The sequence below is a fragment of the Sardina pilchardus genome, chromosome 2, assembly GCF_963854185.1.
Source record: "Sardina pilchardus chromosome 2, fSarPil1.1, whole genome shotgun sequence".
Classification (NCBI taxonomy): domain Eukaryota; kingdom Metazoa; phylum Chordata; class Actinopteri; order Clupeiformes; family Clupeidae; genus Sardina; species Sardina pilchardus.
Window position 1 is genome coordinate 5171472 of NC_084995.1, and position 16223 is coordinate 5187694.

A 16223-nucleotide genomic window follows, 5' to 3' on the forward strand; every position below is an offset into this window, starting at 1 on the left:
TGCACCTGACGCCGCACACATTTAATCCAAATAAAACATTCACAATCGTGAACGCAATGACGCACAGAAGACGACTAGCTAAATTGCTGTTTAAAATCCGGTTAGCATCATTAGCTAGTCTATGCTGTAGACATTAAAACTCTTGCATTCAAGTTGACTGACCATCTCAATACCAATGTTTTTCAACTCCAAGACTTAAAAGGTTCTGTCCCAAGGAGAAAAAGTAGCTTACCTTGAAACTTAAACACATGTGGGGAAACTGAACAGTCCAACCAGTAGAGTAAGATAAGCTTAGCCTGCTACTTTGTTTACAAAATGTTGAGGCTTCAACCAGACAGCTGAATTTAAGAGGTGGAGTTGTAATATGAATAGTAGGCTATAATCTGCATAAAGTTTGCTGCTAATGAAGATTAGAAATTTCATATAGAATGTATAAATAGTTACAGAATGTGTGTGTGTTTCAAATAAAGACTTTACATCTTGTAAAAAAAAATCATTCACATTATATGAAAGCAGAGCGATAAAAAGGCGATGCAAGTTGTTGGTTTTTATACAATCCATTAGAAAAGTGACTTAATTATGTGTAAGCCTATGTGATGTGCTCGCAATTGGATACTGTATTCTGTTATGCTCGTATGTTATAGAAATTATATTTCAGTATTCTGCAAATATTTCAGTAAAGAAATTCATTAAGTACATGGGATTTTAGAAAATCCTTTTTTTTAACGATAGTATCGAATTTGGCATCGAGAATCGTGTAATTTTACTGGTATTGGCACCGACTACTGATTTTTTGGTATCGTGACACCCCTAATTCCCACACATCATATGTGAAATGCACGGTCCAACTCGAACGGGACCAAAAAATAATTGTTATCTCTCCATTGACTCCCATGCATAAAAAATTGTGAAATAGGTCCCATAGACCGGAAGTAGAAGGGCGGGACTTCGGCCCTCTATATATCGAATTTTAATCACGATCACGATATTGGCTTCCCACGATCAAATTTGCGTGATCGAGCGATATCTAAAATGCGTCATTCCGTCCATAGAACGCTGCACCGCGCAGCTTAGTTTCTAGATGTAGACACTAGTCACAGAGGATAAAGTAACGTGGTGAACATACCACAACAGGTAGCAGTCACAGTGTTTCCCACACATAGACTAATTCGTGGCCGTGCGGCACAGATTCAGCGCCGGCTGCCACATATTGCATTTCGTTATTAATTTATTATTAAACACGCATCGTATTCGCTGCATTTCCCTTTCCTCCTTTCTCTATGTCACTCACGCGTCTCTCTCTCTCTCACACGCACACACATCCCCTCACCGCCTCTCCATTTAAACGAGATCATCCCTGGAAACGTGGAAGCTTTACCTACTCAGGGACCATCTTTTAGAGAGTGCGACTGAAAAAAAATCTATGTCGCAATGGTGCACCTGACGCTGCTGGGGTGAAAGCATAGGCTATCATTCGCAAGTTTTCATTGTTGACTATGCGTGCAACTTTACCAGACATTAGGCCTATAAAAGTAAACCCCCTCGCCTTTGCCCGCTTTCTCTCGCTCTCCCTCTCGTGCGCACTCAATGGACACCCGCCCCTCGACATGCACATTTAATCCAAATAAAACATTCACAATTGTGAAAGCAATGACGCATAGAAGACTAGCTAAAGTATTTTCAAAATCCGCTTAGCATAAATAATTAGCATGCTGCACAGATTTGATTAAAACTCTTACATCTGTTATTTAAAAAAAAAAAAAAAGATCTTAACACCGTTATGATAAGCCTATAGGTGCCTCTCATGTAAAGTTTATATGTCCTCCCTCGCTCCTCGAGCCTCGATCCTCACTGATCTACATAAGGGAGGACGTATAAACTTTACATGAGAGGCACCCTATGACAATAAAATTTGTTTTGGATGAAATCAACAAATAACCGTGATAACTAATCATGATATCAATATTGCTCAAAATAATCGTGATAATCATTTTGGCCATTATCGTGCAGCCCTACTTGGCATATAGGCTACTGAGTATCTAAACGGCTGGTTTCAAGATGCAGTAGGAACATCAATTCAGTGGCTATGGCATACAGTGTATGCTCAAGGTAGGATAGTTTACGAAGATGATGGTTGTGCAGCAACTTTGAAACAGGATAAAGGTACTGTATATCATGACCCCCTACATTGACCGTAGTGACCATATTAGGCCTATTCCTCCAAAAGAGGTTCGACACCGATAAGCCCCCCCCCCCTCCCCCCCTCGTTCTGTTCACTCCTTTTTGACCACATGTCTGTTTGCATCCCTGATTATAATTGCATACAAGCCGATCATGTCCAGTGTGGAATATTATTAATTAATTTGTATCATCTTATATTATTAAAATAATTTGATATTTTGTGTACTATTTTATCCGGGTATAAGTTTTCCCATTTACCAAGTTGATTCCTAATTTTAAAAGTGAGTTTTTCCATCTCCAAAATGTTTTCTATTGTGTTGTGCCACTTAACTAAATCTGGGACTTTTGATTGCTTCCAACTCCTTGTTATCTGTTTTATTGCAGATAGTCTTAATATATTGAATATTATTTCATATTTAGGTTCCATTTTGTTAGACAAGTTAACCCTATGAACCCGACGGACGCAAAGTGCGTCAAAAAACACTCCCATTCTTCTCTGTTACATTGCTCCGCGATTATTTGTCACAGCGAGATGAGACCTATACACACTAAAATATGACTTCGACAGACAAAAGGACCTCATTTGGCATTCAAATAACAACAAGTGGCCCGCCATCATTTGGAAACTAAACCACGTAGCACTAGCATGACAGTTGTGTTTATCAGTTTATCTCTGAGGTCCGAGGCGTGCTTAAAGTCATTGTTCGCTCCCAAATTGCGTGTGACGTGCTGCTAGGCAACGCCTCCCACAACTCACCTCTGAACCCAGCTTCAAACAACCCCAGGACCAAAACACGTCTACCTTTCCCACTGCGAAATCCCCCTGAACCCGCTATTTCTTAAACGCTAATGTATCGTTAGACACCATCATGCTATGTTGGGCAGTGGGTCGAAATAAGCAGGCTTAGTGGACCCTGATATATCAAAGACGCACCTCCATTCACAGACGCACCGTGACTATCACTGTCAATGGATGATCGATCATAATCTCCAAAAGGCAGATTTCCTCCTTCAGAATCAGGATAGGTGAATGACAGACCCAAGACTTCATCACACGTCAACTTTTTTTTCAACATTTGGTGTATTTCTGCTTCAATTGGTGCAAAACTGAGACCCATGTTCATTGGCCCTCATTTATCAAACCAGCGTACGACCAAAAACAGGCGTAAAACAGGCGTACGCTTGTTTCCACGCAAAGTATGGCATTTATGAATGTGAACGTGATCGGTGGCTACGCTCAAATCTCACGTCTAGTCTCAACTCGTGTAAGTTTTTCAGGCGGCATAGCATCGCGCAGCAGTAAATCGGCGGTGCATTAGATAGTTGAATTGATGGACTATCTCGGATTCTCGGACATAACACCTTGCAGCCTATTTGCTGTAATGTAGCATATTATATTGACACATTTCATGGCTTAGAATAGCCATAGGCGATGATTACTTTCTCTTTGGCAAACGCAACATTCATGAATTAGGCCTAGGCATATATGTTTTACATTATTTTCAAAGGGCAAATTTCAGTGTCGTATGGTTTAATTAAAGAGTTACTTCACCCCATAACTCCACCCACTTCACATTTCTGAAAAAGGCTTTCAAAATGGGCGAGACGTTCTGAAATTTGGAGAGGGAGTGCAGCACTGCTGCAACCAATCAACCATGGTGATTTCGTGTCAATCTGGGAATGAGTGCTGCAGACAGTAGCTACGTTTACATGCACCCTTTCTAATCCGATTCAGGCCCAATCGGAATGAAATTCCTTCATGTAAACAAGACAATCGGAATGAAAATCGCCGATCGGATTGAAATTTGGATCGGATTGAAAGAGGTGGAACGGACACGTCCGGTAGTAAAATAGTTGTCATGTATACACTGGATCGGATCGTTCTCTGCTACTCTTCCCTTCTGCGCATGTTCAGAAAAGGAGGCGCAATATTTCTCTTATCAAAAAAGCCACCACGGTGTAGGCAGAGAGGGTTAAAGCTAGTAATGAAAGATCTTTGGTTAGGTGTAAACATAAGCACTGGGCGTGAGGTTGAACCATATTTTCTTTTAGGTCATATGGGTTGAACAGTGACGGATAACATGGCATCGGAAGAATAGGCTATTTCGTTTCGTGACACTTTCAAAACAACCACAAAATCTGACAGCATCTTTGAAGTTTAGGAAGTAGCCTACTAGGCTGCAGGCAGTTGGATAGGCTACGCTAACTGGCAGCTGCGTAGGCTTTGGTAAAAGCAACGACTGAAGTGCAGTGATGAAGTCTCGTTTTCTGAAAGCCAAATATTAACAGGTAGGCTATGTTTCGGAGACTACAGTGGAGACAGATATTTTGTGATGTCTGAAAGAACGGTGTGGAAGCTAGGTAGACGGCAAGGACCTGATTGAATGCATTTCCGTACAAGTTTGAATTTGTGTTGCTGGGACTTGTTAAACAACATCTGAGGTGCAAAACAACTAACAGTCAGACGTTTTGGTGGTTTGCTACCCCGTCAGATTACAGGATAATCAGCTATATTTTTGGCTTTGGAATACTTCTGTATGACCGTGCATGAAGTTAGCATTTGCTGACCGACTTGCTGTGCAGTGTGAAATCGGCCAGTGAGTGTGTTAGGAGGACGCAATTTTGGTTTATATTTTCATCGTTTTAGTCATTCTAATTATAAGGAAAGGAAAAGAAACGAAACCCTAGGCCTATGATGTTGCTTTTGAACAGAAGAAAGCAGAGGCAGAGGATTGGAAGTAGGGAATATCTCACGCCTCAAACGTCATAGGCTATAAGCTCTCACGTCCATCTCGGGGAGCAAAACTGCAAGCAGGCTATGTGCGTGAAGCTGCATGTAAACGCGCGCATCCAAAATACTCCTTGCCATGTAAACTTCCACCGATCCGATTGACCGATCCGATTGGTCATTCCGATGGTTGCATGTAAACGTAGCTAGTGGCTTATCACAGGTAGGCTAATCAGGGTAGCAGGTGTTGTGGCGTTTCAGTCCTAATCTGTAATGACCCGGTGACGTAGTGTTGGACTAGAAGTGCAGGACAACGTCAGCATTCCAATTAGGGCTGAACGATTATGGAAAATAATCTAATTGCGATTTTTCTTGCCAATATTGCGATTGCGATGCGATATGCCATTATTTTTTAAGGTGTTTGTCTTGCGAATTTTTCAACAAAAACAAGCAGTAAATCATATAGTATGGGCAATAGGCTATATTAGATTAAAAATAAACTCTTATTTCCTGGAAGTCATACCTCTGTTATGATGACAGGTGATGCATGAATTGATGGATGACATTTTTTTTAACTAGCTACTTCAATCACAATAGTAGGCCTACATATCAGAACATAAAGTACTAGTACAAGGAAGCCTGGTGTAAAGATTAAAATTAAAGTCAGTACTGACTATTCCAACTCCGTCTCTTTAATTCAGCTGTCTGGTTGAAGCCTCAAAATATTGTAAACAAAGTAGCAAAGTTGGCTATCTTATCATAGTCTACTGGTTGGACGGGTCAGTTTCCCCACGTCTGTTTCAAGGTAGATAAATACTTTTTTCTCCTTGGGATAAGCCCTTTTGAGTCTTGAAGTTGGAAAACATCTGTATTGAGATGATCAGTCAATTTGAACGCAAGAGTTTTAGATGTCTGCAGCATGCTAATAATGATGCTAACCGGATTTTATATATAATTTAGCTAATCGTCTTCTATGTGTCATTGCTTTCACGATTGTGAATGTTTTATTTGGATTGAATGTGCATGTCGAGGGGCGGGTGTCCATTGAGCGCGCGCGAGAGCGAGAGAGAGAGCCAAGGAGAGGGGTTCGAATCTATACCGTTTGGTGAATTTGCACCCATAGTCTACAATGAAAACATGCGAAAGACATTCATGCTTTCACCCGAGCAGCGCAGGTGCACCAGTGCAACCTAGAATTTGTTTCAGTCGCACTCTTAAAAATGTTGGTTCAATGGTTCTATCGAGCAGCTTGCCGAGTTCACTCTCTGATAGACTGTTTCAAATATTTGCTACTTTACGCTCTCATATCATGTGACCAGAGGGTAATCGCAGCCTTTGCAGTTAGAAAATTGCACTTCATCATATCGCGATATTATCGCAAATGCAATATATCGTTCAGCCCTAATTCCAATAGTATTTTGGACCAACATGCCATGGCATGTTTCAAACTGTAGTATGCGCGGAGAGCAATATCTCCAATACAAAATCAGACGAAATGTTACTTTTGTCGAGAAACACGATTTTTGTCATATTAACCCTGGTTATAGTACAGTTCACCACTTATGAGTATTTTCAATCAGTCAACAGCTCAAAAAACCTATTTTAGGGTGCAGTGACTCTTTAATGTATTTATAGTATGATGCGTTCTCTCTGCGAAAATGAAGTCTGTTGCGCTTAAATCGCTTTAGTTTCCCGCCTTCCTTGATGACAGCTTAGCTGTAAAAATTAACAAGGTTCAGCTGGACGTCACTGTGGCTCAAGATCACTAATGATCTCTTTTGGACGTATAATGCACCTTCATGTCGTAAATTCTAGGGGCGAGGCCATTAAAACGAGCATAATATAGGGGCGTGATATTTAAATCACGCTTGTTTCCAGCCGCCACATTTATCAACACACGTTTATTCTTACGCTGGAATTGGAGGGATACGAAAGTTTGATGAATCACACGTGAGCCCTGTCGTAAGATGATTTCTGCGCTCAGATATACGCTGGTTTCTTCGCTCTGTTGATAAATGAGGGCCATTGTGTTTCTTGCATGGAACACAAGTACTCTCTGACCTCTGTCAGACAAAACGGTCTCAGATGAAATGCTGTCAAGAGAACATGAGATGGAAAGGCATCAGATCTCAGGAAAATCTCTGTCAGAAAAAGCAACTTCAACAATAGCTGTGGGAATATCCATCACCAACCCCACGATGAGTGCTATATTGCTTTTATACTATACAACAATTCTACCACTTGTTTTGTGTGAACGTTATTACAATGTAAACGTTTAAATCGCTAAAACTGTCTTGTTTGTAGAACTACTTCTTTCCGGCACATATCAACTAATTTCAAAACTTGCAGGACAACCTGCCGTTACTAGTTCTAAATGGATGGTTGCTCTGGCCAAAGACCAGTCGTTAGTTCTAAATGGATAGTTGCTATGGCCAAAAGCCAGTCGTTAGTTCTATCTCTCCCGTTGTCAAGCGGGCGTTTCGTTTCGTTTTCACTTTTAATTCCGTGTTTTTGGGTGAAATCTGCGTGAAAACGGAAACACAAAAGTGGGTGACATTTCATATTTATCGATGCAGTATTCACGCCAGAAGGCTAGGTGGCAACACTATCAAGACCAAGTGCCTGCATATAATCTTTCTACTTCTCTTCTACAGTTAAGCCCAAAATGATTAGCCCCCCTGAAATTTTGGAACATTACTCTAAAATTCTCCCTAAATTTTTCATCCCTGATCAAATTTTAAAAATCAAACATTCGCCAGTGTTATTATGTAGAATCTGGTGCATTTTGGAGTGTTAATATATTATTAGGAATGCTTAATCTCAAATTGTGTGAAAAGTGGAGTGGTCAAAATTAATAGCCCCCATGTGATTTTTTTGCTTTTAAACACACATGACCAACCTGTCACCTTTCAAGCCACACCTTTGCAGTTAGTTAATGTCCAGACAACACCTGAACACCCAACCAGCATTGATTGTTTGCCTAAAGACTTAAAGGAACAGGCCTACAGGCACTTGAACACCTGTCTGAGAGGGGACTGCCTTTACAGGCATACTGAAGATAAAGGAAATCTGTCAGGACCTCAGAAAGAACATCATTGAGGCTTATAGTAGAGAAAGGCTATACTGTAATCTCTAGATGCTTCACAGTCTGTAGAACAGCCGTGCAAGGCATCATTACAAAGTACAAAGAGTTCCAAGTTTGTGCATAACAAACCTAAGTGTGGATGAAAATGCAAAATATCTCAATATAGAGAGAAAAATCATCAGGGATGTTAGCAAGCAACCCTGCACATCCGCCAAAATGATAGTTGCTGACCTTGAGACCTCTGGGGTTTAAGTCTTGAGGAAGACAGTAGCGAGGGATTTTTATTGTGGAGGCCTCCAAGGTCATCGGCTGAGAAAAAACCCATTACTCCAAAAGGGGCGCTTCAAAGTCAGACTGAACTTTGCCCATGCACATTTAAAAGCTAAAAATGAGTTTTGGAAAACTGTCCTTTGGTCTGATGACATTAAACTGGAGCTGTTTGGGCACATGGATGTTGCCTATGTTTGGCGAAAAAAGGGAAGGCCTACAACCATAAAAATACAGTTCCCACAGTGAAGCATGGTGGTAGGAGCATTATGTTATGGGGCTGTTTTGCTGTCTCAGGCACAGGGAGCCTTGTTTGGGTGCATGGGATCATGAAAAAGAAAGATTATGTTGACCTTTTGAGGGATTACATCAAGCCACCTGCTCTTAGTCTAGGCTTAGGTCACCACCAGGTCCTTCAGCATGATAATAACCCAAAGCATAGTGAAAAGTGGTCTAAAACGCCCTAAAGGATACCAAAATCAAGGTGCTGGAATAGCCTACACAGAGACCAGACTTCAACCCCATTTAGAATCTGTGGCACGTGCTTAAAGCAAGAGTCCATACAAGAAAACCACGCAGTTTGGATGAGCTGGAGCTAAAGAGTGCTTAAGAGATATGTGCCAACCTAGTAAAAGACTATTCAAAGAAGTTGTTGTCAGTTGAAGCAAAGAAAGGCTACACTATTGACTATTAATGGTCTGGGGGCTAATAATTTTGAACATGTCAATTCTTGCTTTTCTTGTCACAAATCAGAGCATGAGTAAACAATGATCATCAAACTTTGTGGGCATACTGTCTTTGCGCTTCTGTAATCATATAAACTAGGCACATTTTTGGAAATGGTCATTTTCATGTTTAAACAAAGGATTATGTCTGAATTCATAAGGGGGGCTAATAATTTTGGGCTTAACTGTACCTGTTCACTCCTAGCCTGTGAAATGCAGTAAACAAAAGAAGTATTCATGAAAGGACTTTTGAATGCGAATTACAGCGTCTAGTGCAAATTGACGCTCCGCAGGGATTGACCTGTTGATGTTGTCCGGTGTTGTCGCATGCTTGTCTCATTATTTCTGTGTGATGAGAAACACAGTTTTGCCTTTTTCATCCTTTACACGTTGACGTGAGAGTGGAGCGTTTTTAAGATTTCCACTCTGGAGGGTGGTTTCACTTTCTTGCGTTTTCAACCCCCCAAAATGCTGTTACCATGTAAACGATATGGGGCATCCATATAGGGCATCCGCAAAAATGTTTTGCGTATTTAACCCGTTTTTTGTGTAAAGTGCTCCTTAGAAGTTCTTGAAAGAGCAAACTTAGTTGTATGTACAGCGCCCTCCACAATTATTGGCACCCCTGGTTAAGATGTGTTCTTTAGCTTCTGATAAATTCAGTTTTTTATCAGACCACAGGACCACAATGAAAAAAAGTGTAAAATTAAGAAATAATTATTTTACATCAAATCATGTGTGCCACAATTATTGGCACCCCTGATGTAAATGCTTTGTACAACCCCCTTTTGCTAATAAAACAGCACCTAATCTTGTCTTATAATGTTTCACAAGATTAGAGAAAACAGAAAGAGGGATCTTCGACCATTCCTCTTTGCACAAAATCTCCAAATCATCCAACGACCTGGGTTCTCTCCTCTGCACTCTCCTCTTCAACTCACCCCACAGGTTTTCAATGGGGTTGAGGTCTGGGAACTGAGATGGCCATGGTAGGAGCTTGATACGGTGTCTGGTGAACCATTTCTGTGTAGACTTGGCCATATGTTTAGGGTCATTATCTTGCTGAAAGACCCAGTGACGATCCATCTTCAGCTTTCGGGCAGAGACCACCAGATTTTGATTTAAAATGTCCTGGTATTTCAAAGCATTCATGATGCCATGCACCCTAACAGGGTTCCCAGGCCCTTTGGAAGAGAAACAGGCCCACAGCATCACCGATCCTCCCCCATACTTCACAGTGGGCATGAGGTGCTGTTCTGCATACTAGAGATGCACCGATTGCAATTTTTTGGCCGATTCCGATTTCCGATTTTTCATAGAATTTGACCTGCCGATACCGATTTTAGCCGATTCCGATTTAATTTCTTCTAACCACTTTACAGCACATACAAAGAGTTCTTTTCTAGCCTATATTTTCTTTAATACAACATGTTAATATAGAATTGTAATAAACTTATCAATGGCTGGTAGAAAAATGAAATTCTTCTTCAAGTCTTCTTCAGCTGCAGTATTCCCAGTGTGGGACATTCATTTCACACATCCTAATAGAAATGCACTGTAGGAACACTATTTTTTCTCACATCCAATATCCAACTGTAAATATCTTCAGAATACTGATAACAGGAAAGCTTGGTGTACATGTGCTACATAGACTAGAGATGTTGGAAAATGACAACAACATTTTTTTTTTGAGAAGCCTTGAAACACAGCAAATTACATACATTCTCAGTCCACACTCTTCTTTGAACTTTCGCGATTGCTTGTGGATACTAAGGAAGTGTCCATATTTGGATGGCATAACGTCATGCAGGAGAAACAAAGCTTTACAACGACACCACGCATGATATGTTTTGTATCACGGTCGCAGTAGTTTATGACACGTTAGAATGCTAACTTTTGGCGAATTTAGAAGAAATATACAGGCGTGATCAGACAAAAGGTAATGAAATAAACCTCTAAATGTGTAAATCGGACTTAGTTGTTGTAGTAGTGTGAAAGAATACATGATAAGTTGGCAAACCGAAGCAACACTATGTTTATTCCTGCCGTGTCTCGCCTGGAGTATAAAGGCTATGTCGCTGCTTATTGATAGCGCTTGTGGTTCAGCTGTGGGCACGCAATTAGCGGCAAGGACGGGCTTTGATGAGCGCTGTATCCTGAAGTGACGGCTTAGTAAATTCCACGCAATATGGCAAAGCAGCGTTCGCTGCATAGAAAAACTCAGTATTAGCGCTTTATCCAGCCCTGACTGTTGGCCTTTGCTAGCTTCATCAAACTGTGCAAACTCAGTGTGATGTTGTTACAAATACGTGCGAGTGCATTTGACCGGCATAAAATCGGCATGTCTGAGACTGACACGGTCATGGCCGATCACGTGAAAATCGGCCGATTCCGGTCACCAGCCGATCGATCGGTGCATCTCTACTGCATACTCATCTTTTTGTTACGCCAGACCCACTTAGAGTGTTTGTTGCCAAAAAGCTCTAACTTTGTCTCATCTGACCAAAGCACACGGTCCCAGTTGAAGGCCCAGTACCGCTCCAGACCTTTGTGCTTATGATTTTGAGTGAGAAAGGTTTTTTTCCCTGCATGCCTCCCAAACAACTTGTTGCCATGTAGATAGTGCCTGATGGTTGTTTTGGAGACTTTGTGACCCCAAGATGCAACCATTTGATGCAATTCTGTAATAGTGAGTTTTGGAGATTTTTTTATTTCTCTTACCATCCTCCTCACTGTGCGTGGTGTCAAAATAAACTTGCGTCCTCTTCCAGGCTTGTTTACCACTGTTCCAGTTGTTTTAAACTTCTTAACGATTCCTCTGACCATAGATATGGGCAGGTGTGCGAGTGGCTATTTTCTTATAGCCATTGCCTTACTTGTGAAGGTCGACACACATCTGCCTTACTTGAACAGTGTGTTCCTTTGTCTTTCCCATGTTGATGAGAAATGGCCTCTGTGTCACGTCATATTGATAGCCCAGGGAAACAGGATGTTAAGAATTACTAATTAAATGTTCCTACATACTCTGATTGACTTTGTAAACTACTGTAGAAATGACAGAAATTACAGAAATACTTTAATTACATTTATTTCCTAGGAATTGTTAGGGGTGCCAATAATTGTGGAACAGGTGATTTTATGAAGAATAATTATTTCTTAATGTGGGATTTTTTTTTTCCTTCTAAATAAATGCACTTGTATTAAAGGTTGGATTTTACGCTTTTTTTCATTGTGGTCCTATATTATTTGAAATTTTTTTTTTTTATTAGAAGCTAAAGAACACATCTTAACCAGGGGTGCCAATAATTGTGGAGGGCGCTGCATTCTGGTATATGCTGATTTGTTTTTATCCTCTACTGGGTTTAAGTAATATGTCGTGGGTGACTGAAGGACTAGTCTTCTGCACCTCCTCTCCCTACAGAAGACGCTGTTGAAAAACTCCGGGAGTAGCCCATTGTGTGGTTAGTAATGTAAGATGAGAATTCTGCATATCTTGCTGTCCTGTAACCTTTCACTGTGTCAGATGGTAGGCAGAGAAGGGTCATTCATTATTTATTCACAATGGGCTCCATTAACACTAATGTTAACAGCTGCCTGCGTTACTGAATTCAAATGCTTACTTCTGGGCATGTTTGTAGGCAGCTACAGGGCTTTGTGGACCAGAGGGAAAGGCCATTTCCTACCACCACAGTGACTCTGTTGAATTGTACAAGGCCATTACTTTGTGGAGATGGGAGTGTGGTTGACTATGGATTTGCAAGCATGTAAGGGATGGGGTATACAATGGCTCTTCTTTGTTTGGTGGTGATTGGACTGGACTTATTTTATTTTAAAGAGACGTATGGGAAAGCCCTACCTTAATCACACAGAAGCTACAGAAATGCTGTGAATGGGATCAGCAGGGTAGATAAACAGCAAGAAGTAGAGATGCAAATTATCAATTAATTCATTAATCATTAAAGGAACACTTAACCGTTTTTTCATATTAAACAAAATAAAACGTGGTGCATTTCTAAGCAGGCAAAAGGGATAACTATATTGTGTGGCGGAATAACATTGGGAGCATTTAGACTCTGTGCAGTAATATCCTCACTCCAAAGTGAAACTGAAAGTGCAAGAGTGGGGATATTACTGCGCCACACAATATAGTTATCCCTCTTACCTGCTTACAAATGCACCACGTTTTATTTTGTCTCACCATACTTGGTCGTGTGACTACTCGTGTAACTGTATTTTAATAGGGAAAACATGGAGGTGTTTGGTCGCTTCTAACTTCATCTCTGTTTGGATCCTAATGAATGCATTGGGCTAGCTAAGTGCTATCAAAGTTGCGCCGCGCGCCAGAGCCAGTGAGTGCACGCATTGAAACGTGAGAGGTATGTATCAACTCGTCTTAGTTAAGGGAATAACGTAGTTTAATATGAAAAAACGGTGAAGTGTTCCTTTAATTGATTGACCTTATCAATTGATTAACGAAAAAGCGGCTTTTTTCTCACGGTATCAAATTTCTCACGGTATCAATAGTGTCTAATATAAAAAGCAAAATATTGCTTAACAGCGGAGGTGTGTAACACCATATCCGGAGTCTTAAGAAGTGAACCGTGTTGGCTGGTCAGGTTTTTAAAGCATTTTCAGGGATCGTCGGGTCATTACACAGCAGTGGTTTTTGCAAGCTCATTCATTTGCAATGATTAGCATGCTAATAGCGATTTACGCTAACGCATCTAAAGCATAGCTGTCGGTATCATGGCGACGTCTACTACAGCAAGTGACTCGCTAGGCAGTGAGACTTTTTCTTCTTCTGTTATTTTAGAGAACAGTAATACCTCTTTTCCACCAGGGCCGGTGCTGGTGCCGGTGCTGACGTTGAGCTGGTTCTAGTAAAGCCCCGGGTCCAGCACCGGCACGCATTTCCATAGGGTTCAGCACTGAACAGAATGTTAAGTGTTACTAAGCCGACGTAGCGTATACTTCAAGCTGCCTTCTTTCCATAATCCTTTGGGCCACGTCTGAATCAGCTGTGAAAACAAAACAAACATTGTTCGGTCGAAACACGCAGAACCAGTTCGAAATTGGGCACCGGCACGGCACCAGCACCGGCACCGATGCGGTGGAAACGAGGTATAAGTCTACTCTCCAGTGCAGATATACAGCGCCACCTTCAGGCCGAATAAAGCGTTACACGAAATATTGGGTTCTTAATTTCTCAGTTCCATGTTTTTCCCCACCCTTAATTGAGATATGGCTACAACAGTATTTGAATGAACTATTTGATATTCGAACGTAGATCGAATAATCGACTAATCGGATACCGTGTCTCACTAGTTGTGATAAGATGTTAGTAGAGTTAACTTGAATGCAGCAGTTTTGAACAAAGTTGCGCAGCATGGTCACGATGCTAAGCAGAATTAATGGCAGTTTAGCTCGCCGTCTTCTATGTGGCAACAACAATCCTTCAACAATCGTTAATATTTTGTTGAATGCACATGCAAAGGAGAGGCAGCGGGTTCAGTACTGGAGAAAGTGGGGATGGGTAAAGAAAGAGCTGTTGAACTTAAACATAGTTAGTCTTTGTCATCATTATTTCATTTTAAATATTCTACACTCAAGTCCGTTTTGACAGCCTCATATTTGGAGTTTTTTTGCCACCTCAAGTATGTGTCGGGTCTCTCACCGCCCGCGAGAAACTCGTGTTACATTCAAGTGCGTCCTGTGGAGAACGGTCTTAGATTGCATTGGTCAATTAACCGATAATTCATTTAATTTAGTCGAACAAATTCTTATTGACAATTAATCGATAGTTGACTAACTGTTTACATCCCTATCCCACACTCCACTCTGTTTTGACCGCTCATGTTTGGGTTTTTTTTGTCGCCTCAAGTTTGGGTCGGGTCTCTCGTCTCCCGTGAGAATCTTGTGTAACGTTCAAGTATGACCTAATTCATTTAATGTTGTAGAGTGAATTCTTGTCGACAATTAATCTATCGTCGATTAACCGTTTACTTGCCTAGCAAGAAGCCATCAGCCTGCAGCCATCATGATGTTCCGTGTTCTGATGTTTGCTGACTTTGTGTGTTTCAGGCTGGCCAGGAATCTTTCCGCTCAATCACCAGGTCTTATTACAGAGGAGCTGCTGGAGCCCTACTAGTATATGACATCACAAGGTGAGGACGATCACTTTGTAGGATTATGGTTTCGTTTTATTACTCTTTTCTGTCTCTGTTTTAATTTAGTCATAGAAATCCAACTAGCAGGACACTCTGTCCTCAGATTTATATATATTCAGATTTTAGCTAATTCAGATGTTCCATTCAATTCAAGAAAACGAGTGGGAGATGGGATGGGATCAGGTCCCCCTGGGCACAAGTATTTTGAGACTGTGACCAATAATCTAAGATTCCTTTTAAGATTCTAACCAAGTAAGGGCAGTGTAACACAAATAGTAATAAGTTGTATTCTTTTGGGTGCTTAAGTCCAAAAACACGCGTAACTGCGCGCATTTCCCTGTAAGTGGATTCTGCCATCCACTTAAATCTGCCATTTATGCGTGGTAGAGAGAGTTGCGCGTTGTGGGTGGAGCAACCCCAAAATCTGGGAGTTTCTTATATAACTCTTGTGCGCATTCTGCCATGGCTTAAGCACTTTTCCAGCTACGCACTCTGGAGGGCTGGAATAAGGTCGAGTGCCACTACAAGGTGAAACCGCATATTGCTCATGTCGGCAGAAGGCCTAGTTCTAAATACATGTAGGCAACACGGAATTTACAAATTGACATTACAGTATCAAATGTGATGCTTGTAAGCTGATACAGCTTCATGTTTTCCGCATTACAGTGTCACACGGTGGCATATTTTGCGCCATTACCTTCACTGGGCTCATAGGCTACATTGTTAAATAGTGAAAATCCTGTTATAATCACCCACTTTCAGCATTGGAGCTTACCGATTATGCATCTTCAGTTTTAACTTGACGAGAAGTCATAATCCCATAGCATACTTCGTTCGAATCTGTCCGTTTCTTTCCAACTTCACCGAAGTCATCCATACATTTGCACAGACGTCTGCACTATAGTGGAGCAGCATAGTTTATTCTCTCGTCTTTTAATTCGTTTGTAATGGAGATTGAACTCTTTATGCCAGTCTCTCTACTGTGTTCGAAGCTGCAGATGTCAGTCTACATATGTCTTAGCATAGATAAATTGATATTATGCGAGGCAGCTGCCAGTGAAACCTTTTCG

General features: G+C 41.1%; 1 protein-coding gene across 1 annotated transcript in view; it reads left to right on the forward strand.

Annotated features, from left to right (window-relative positions):
* rab2a (RAB2A, member RAS oncogene family) overlaps positions 1-16223 on the forward strand; it is a 55102-nt gene that overhangs the window by 24214 nt on the left and 14665 nt on the right. Inside the window, exon 4 of the mRNA XM_062517127.1 lies at positions 15068-15150. Within this exon, the coding sequence (XP_062373111.1) occupies positions 15068-15150 (83 nt within the window). The remainder of the gene's footprint in view (positions 1-15067; positions 15151-16223) is intronic.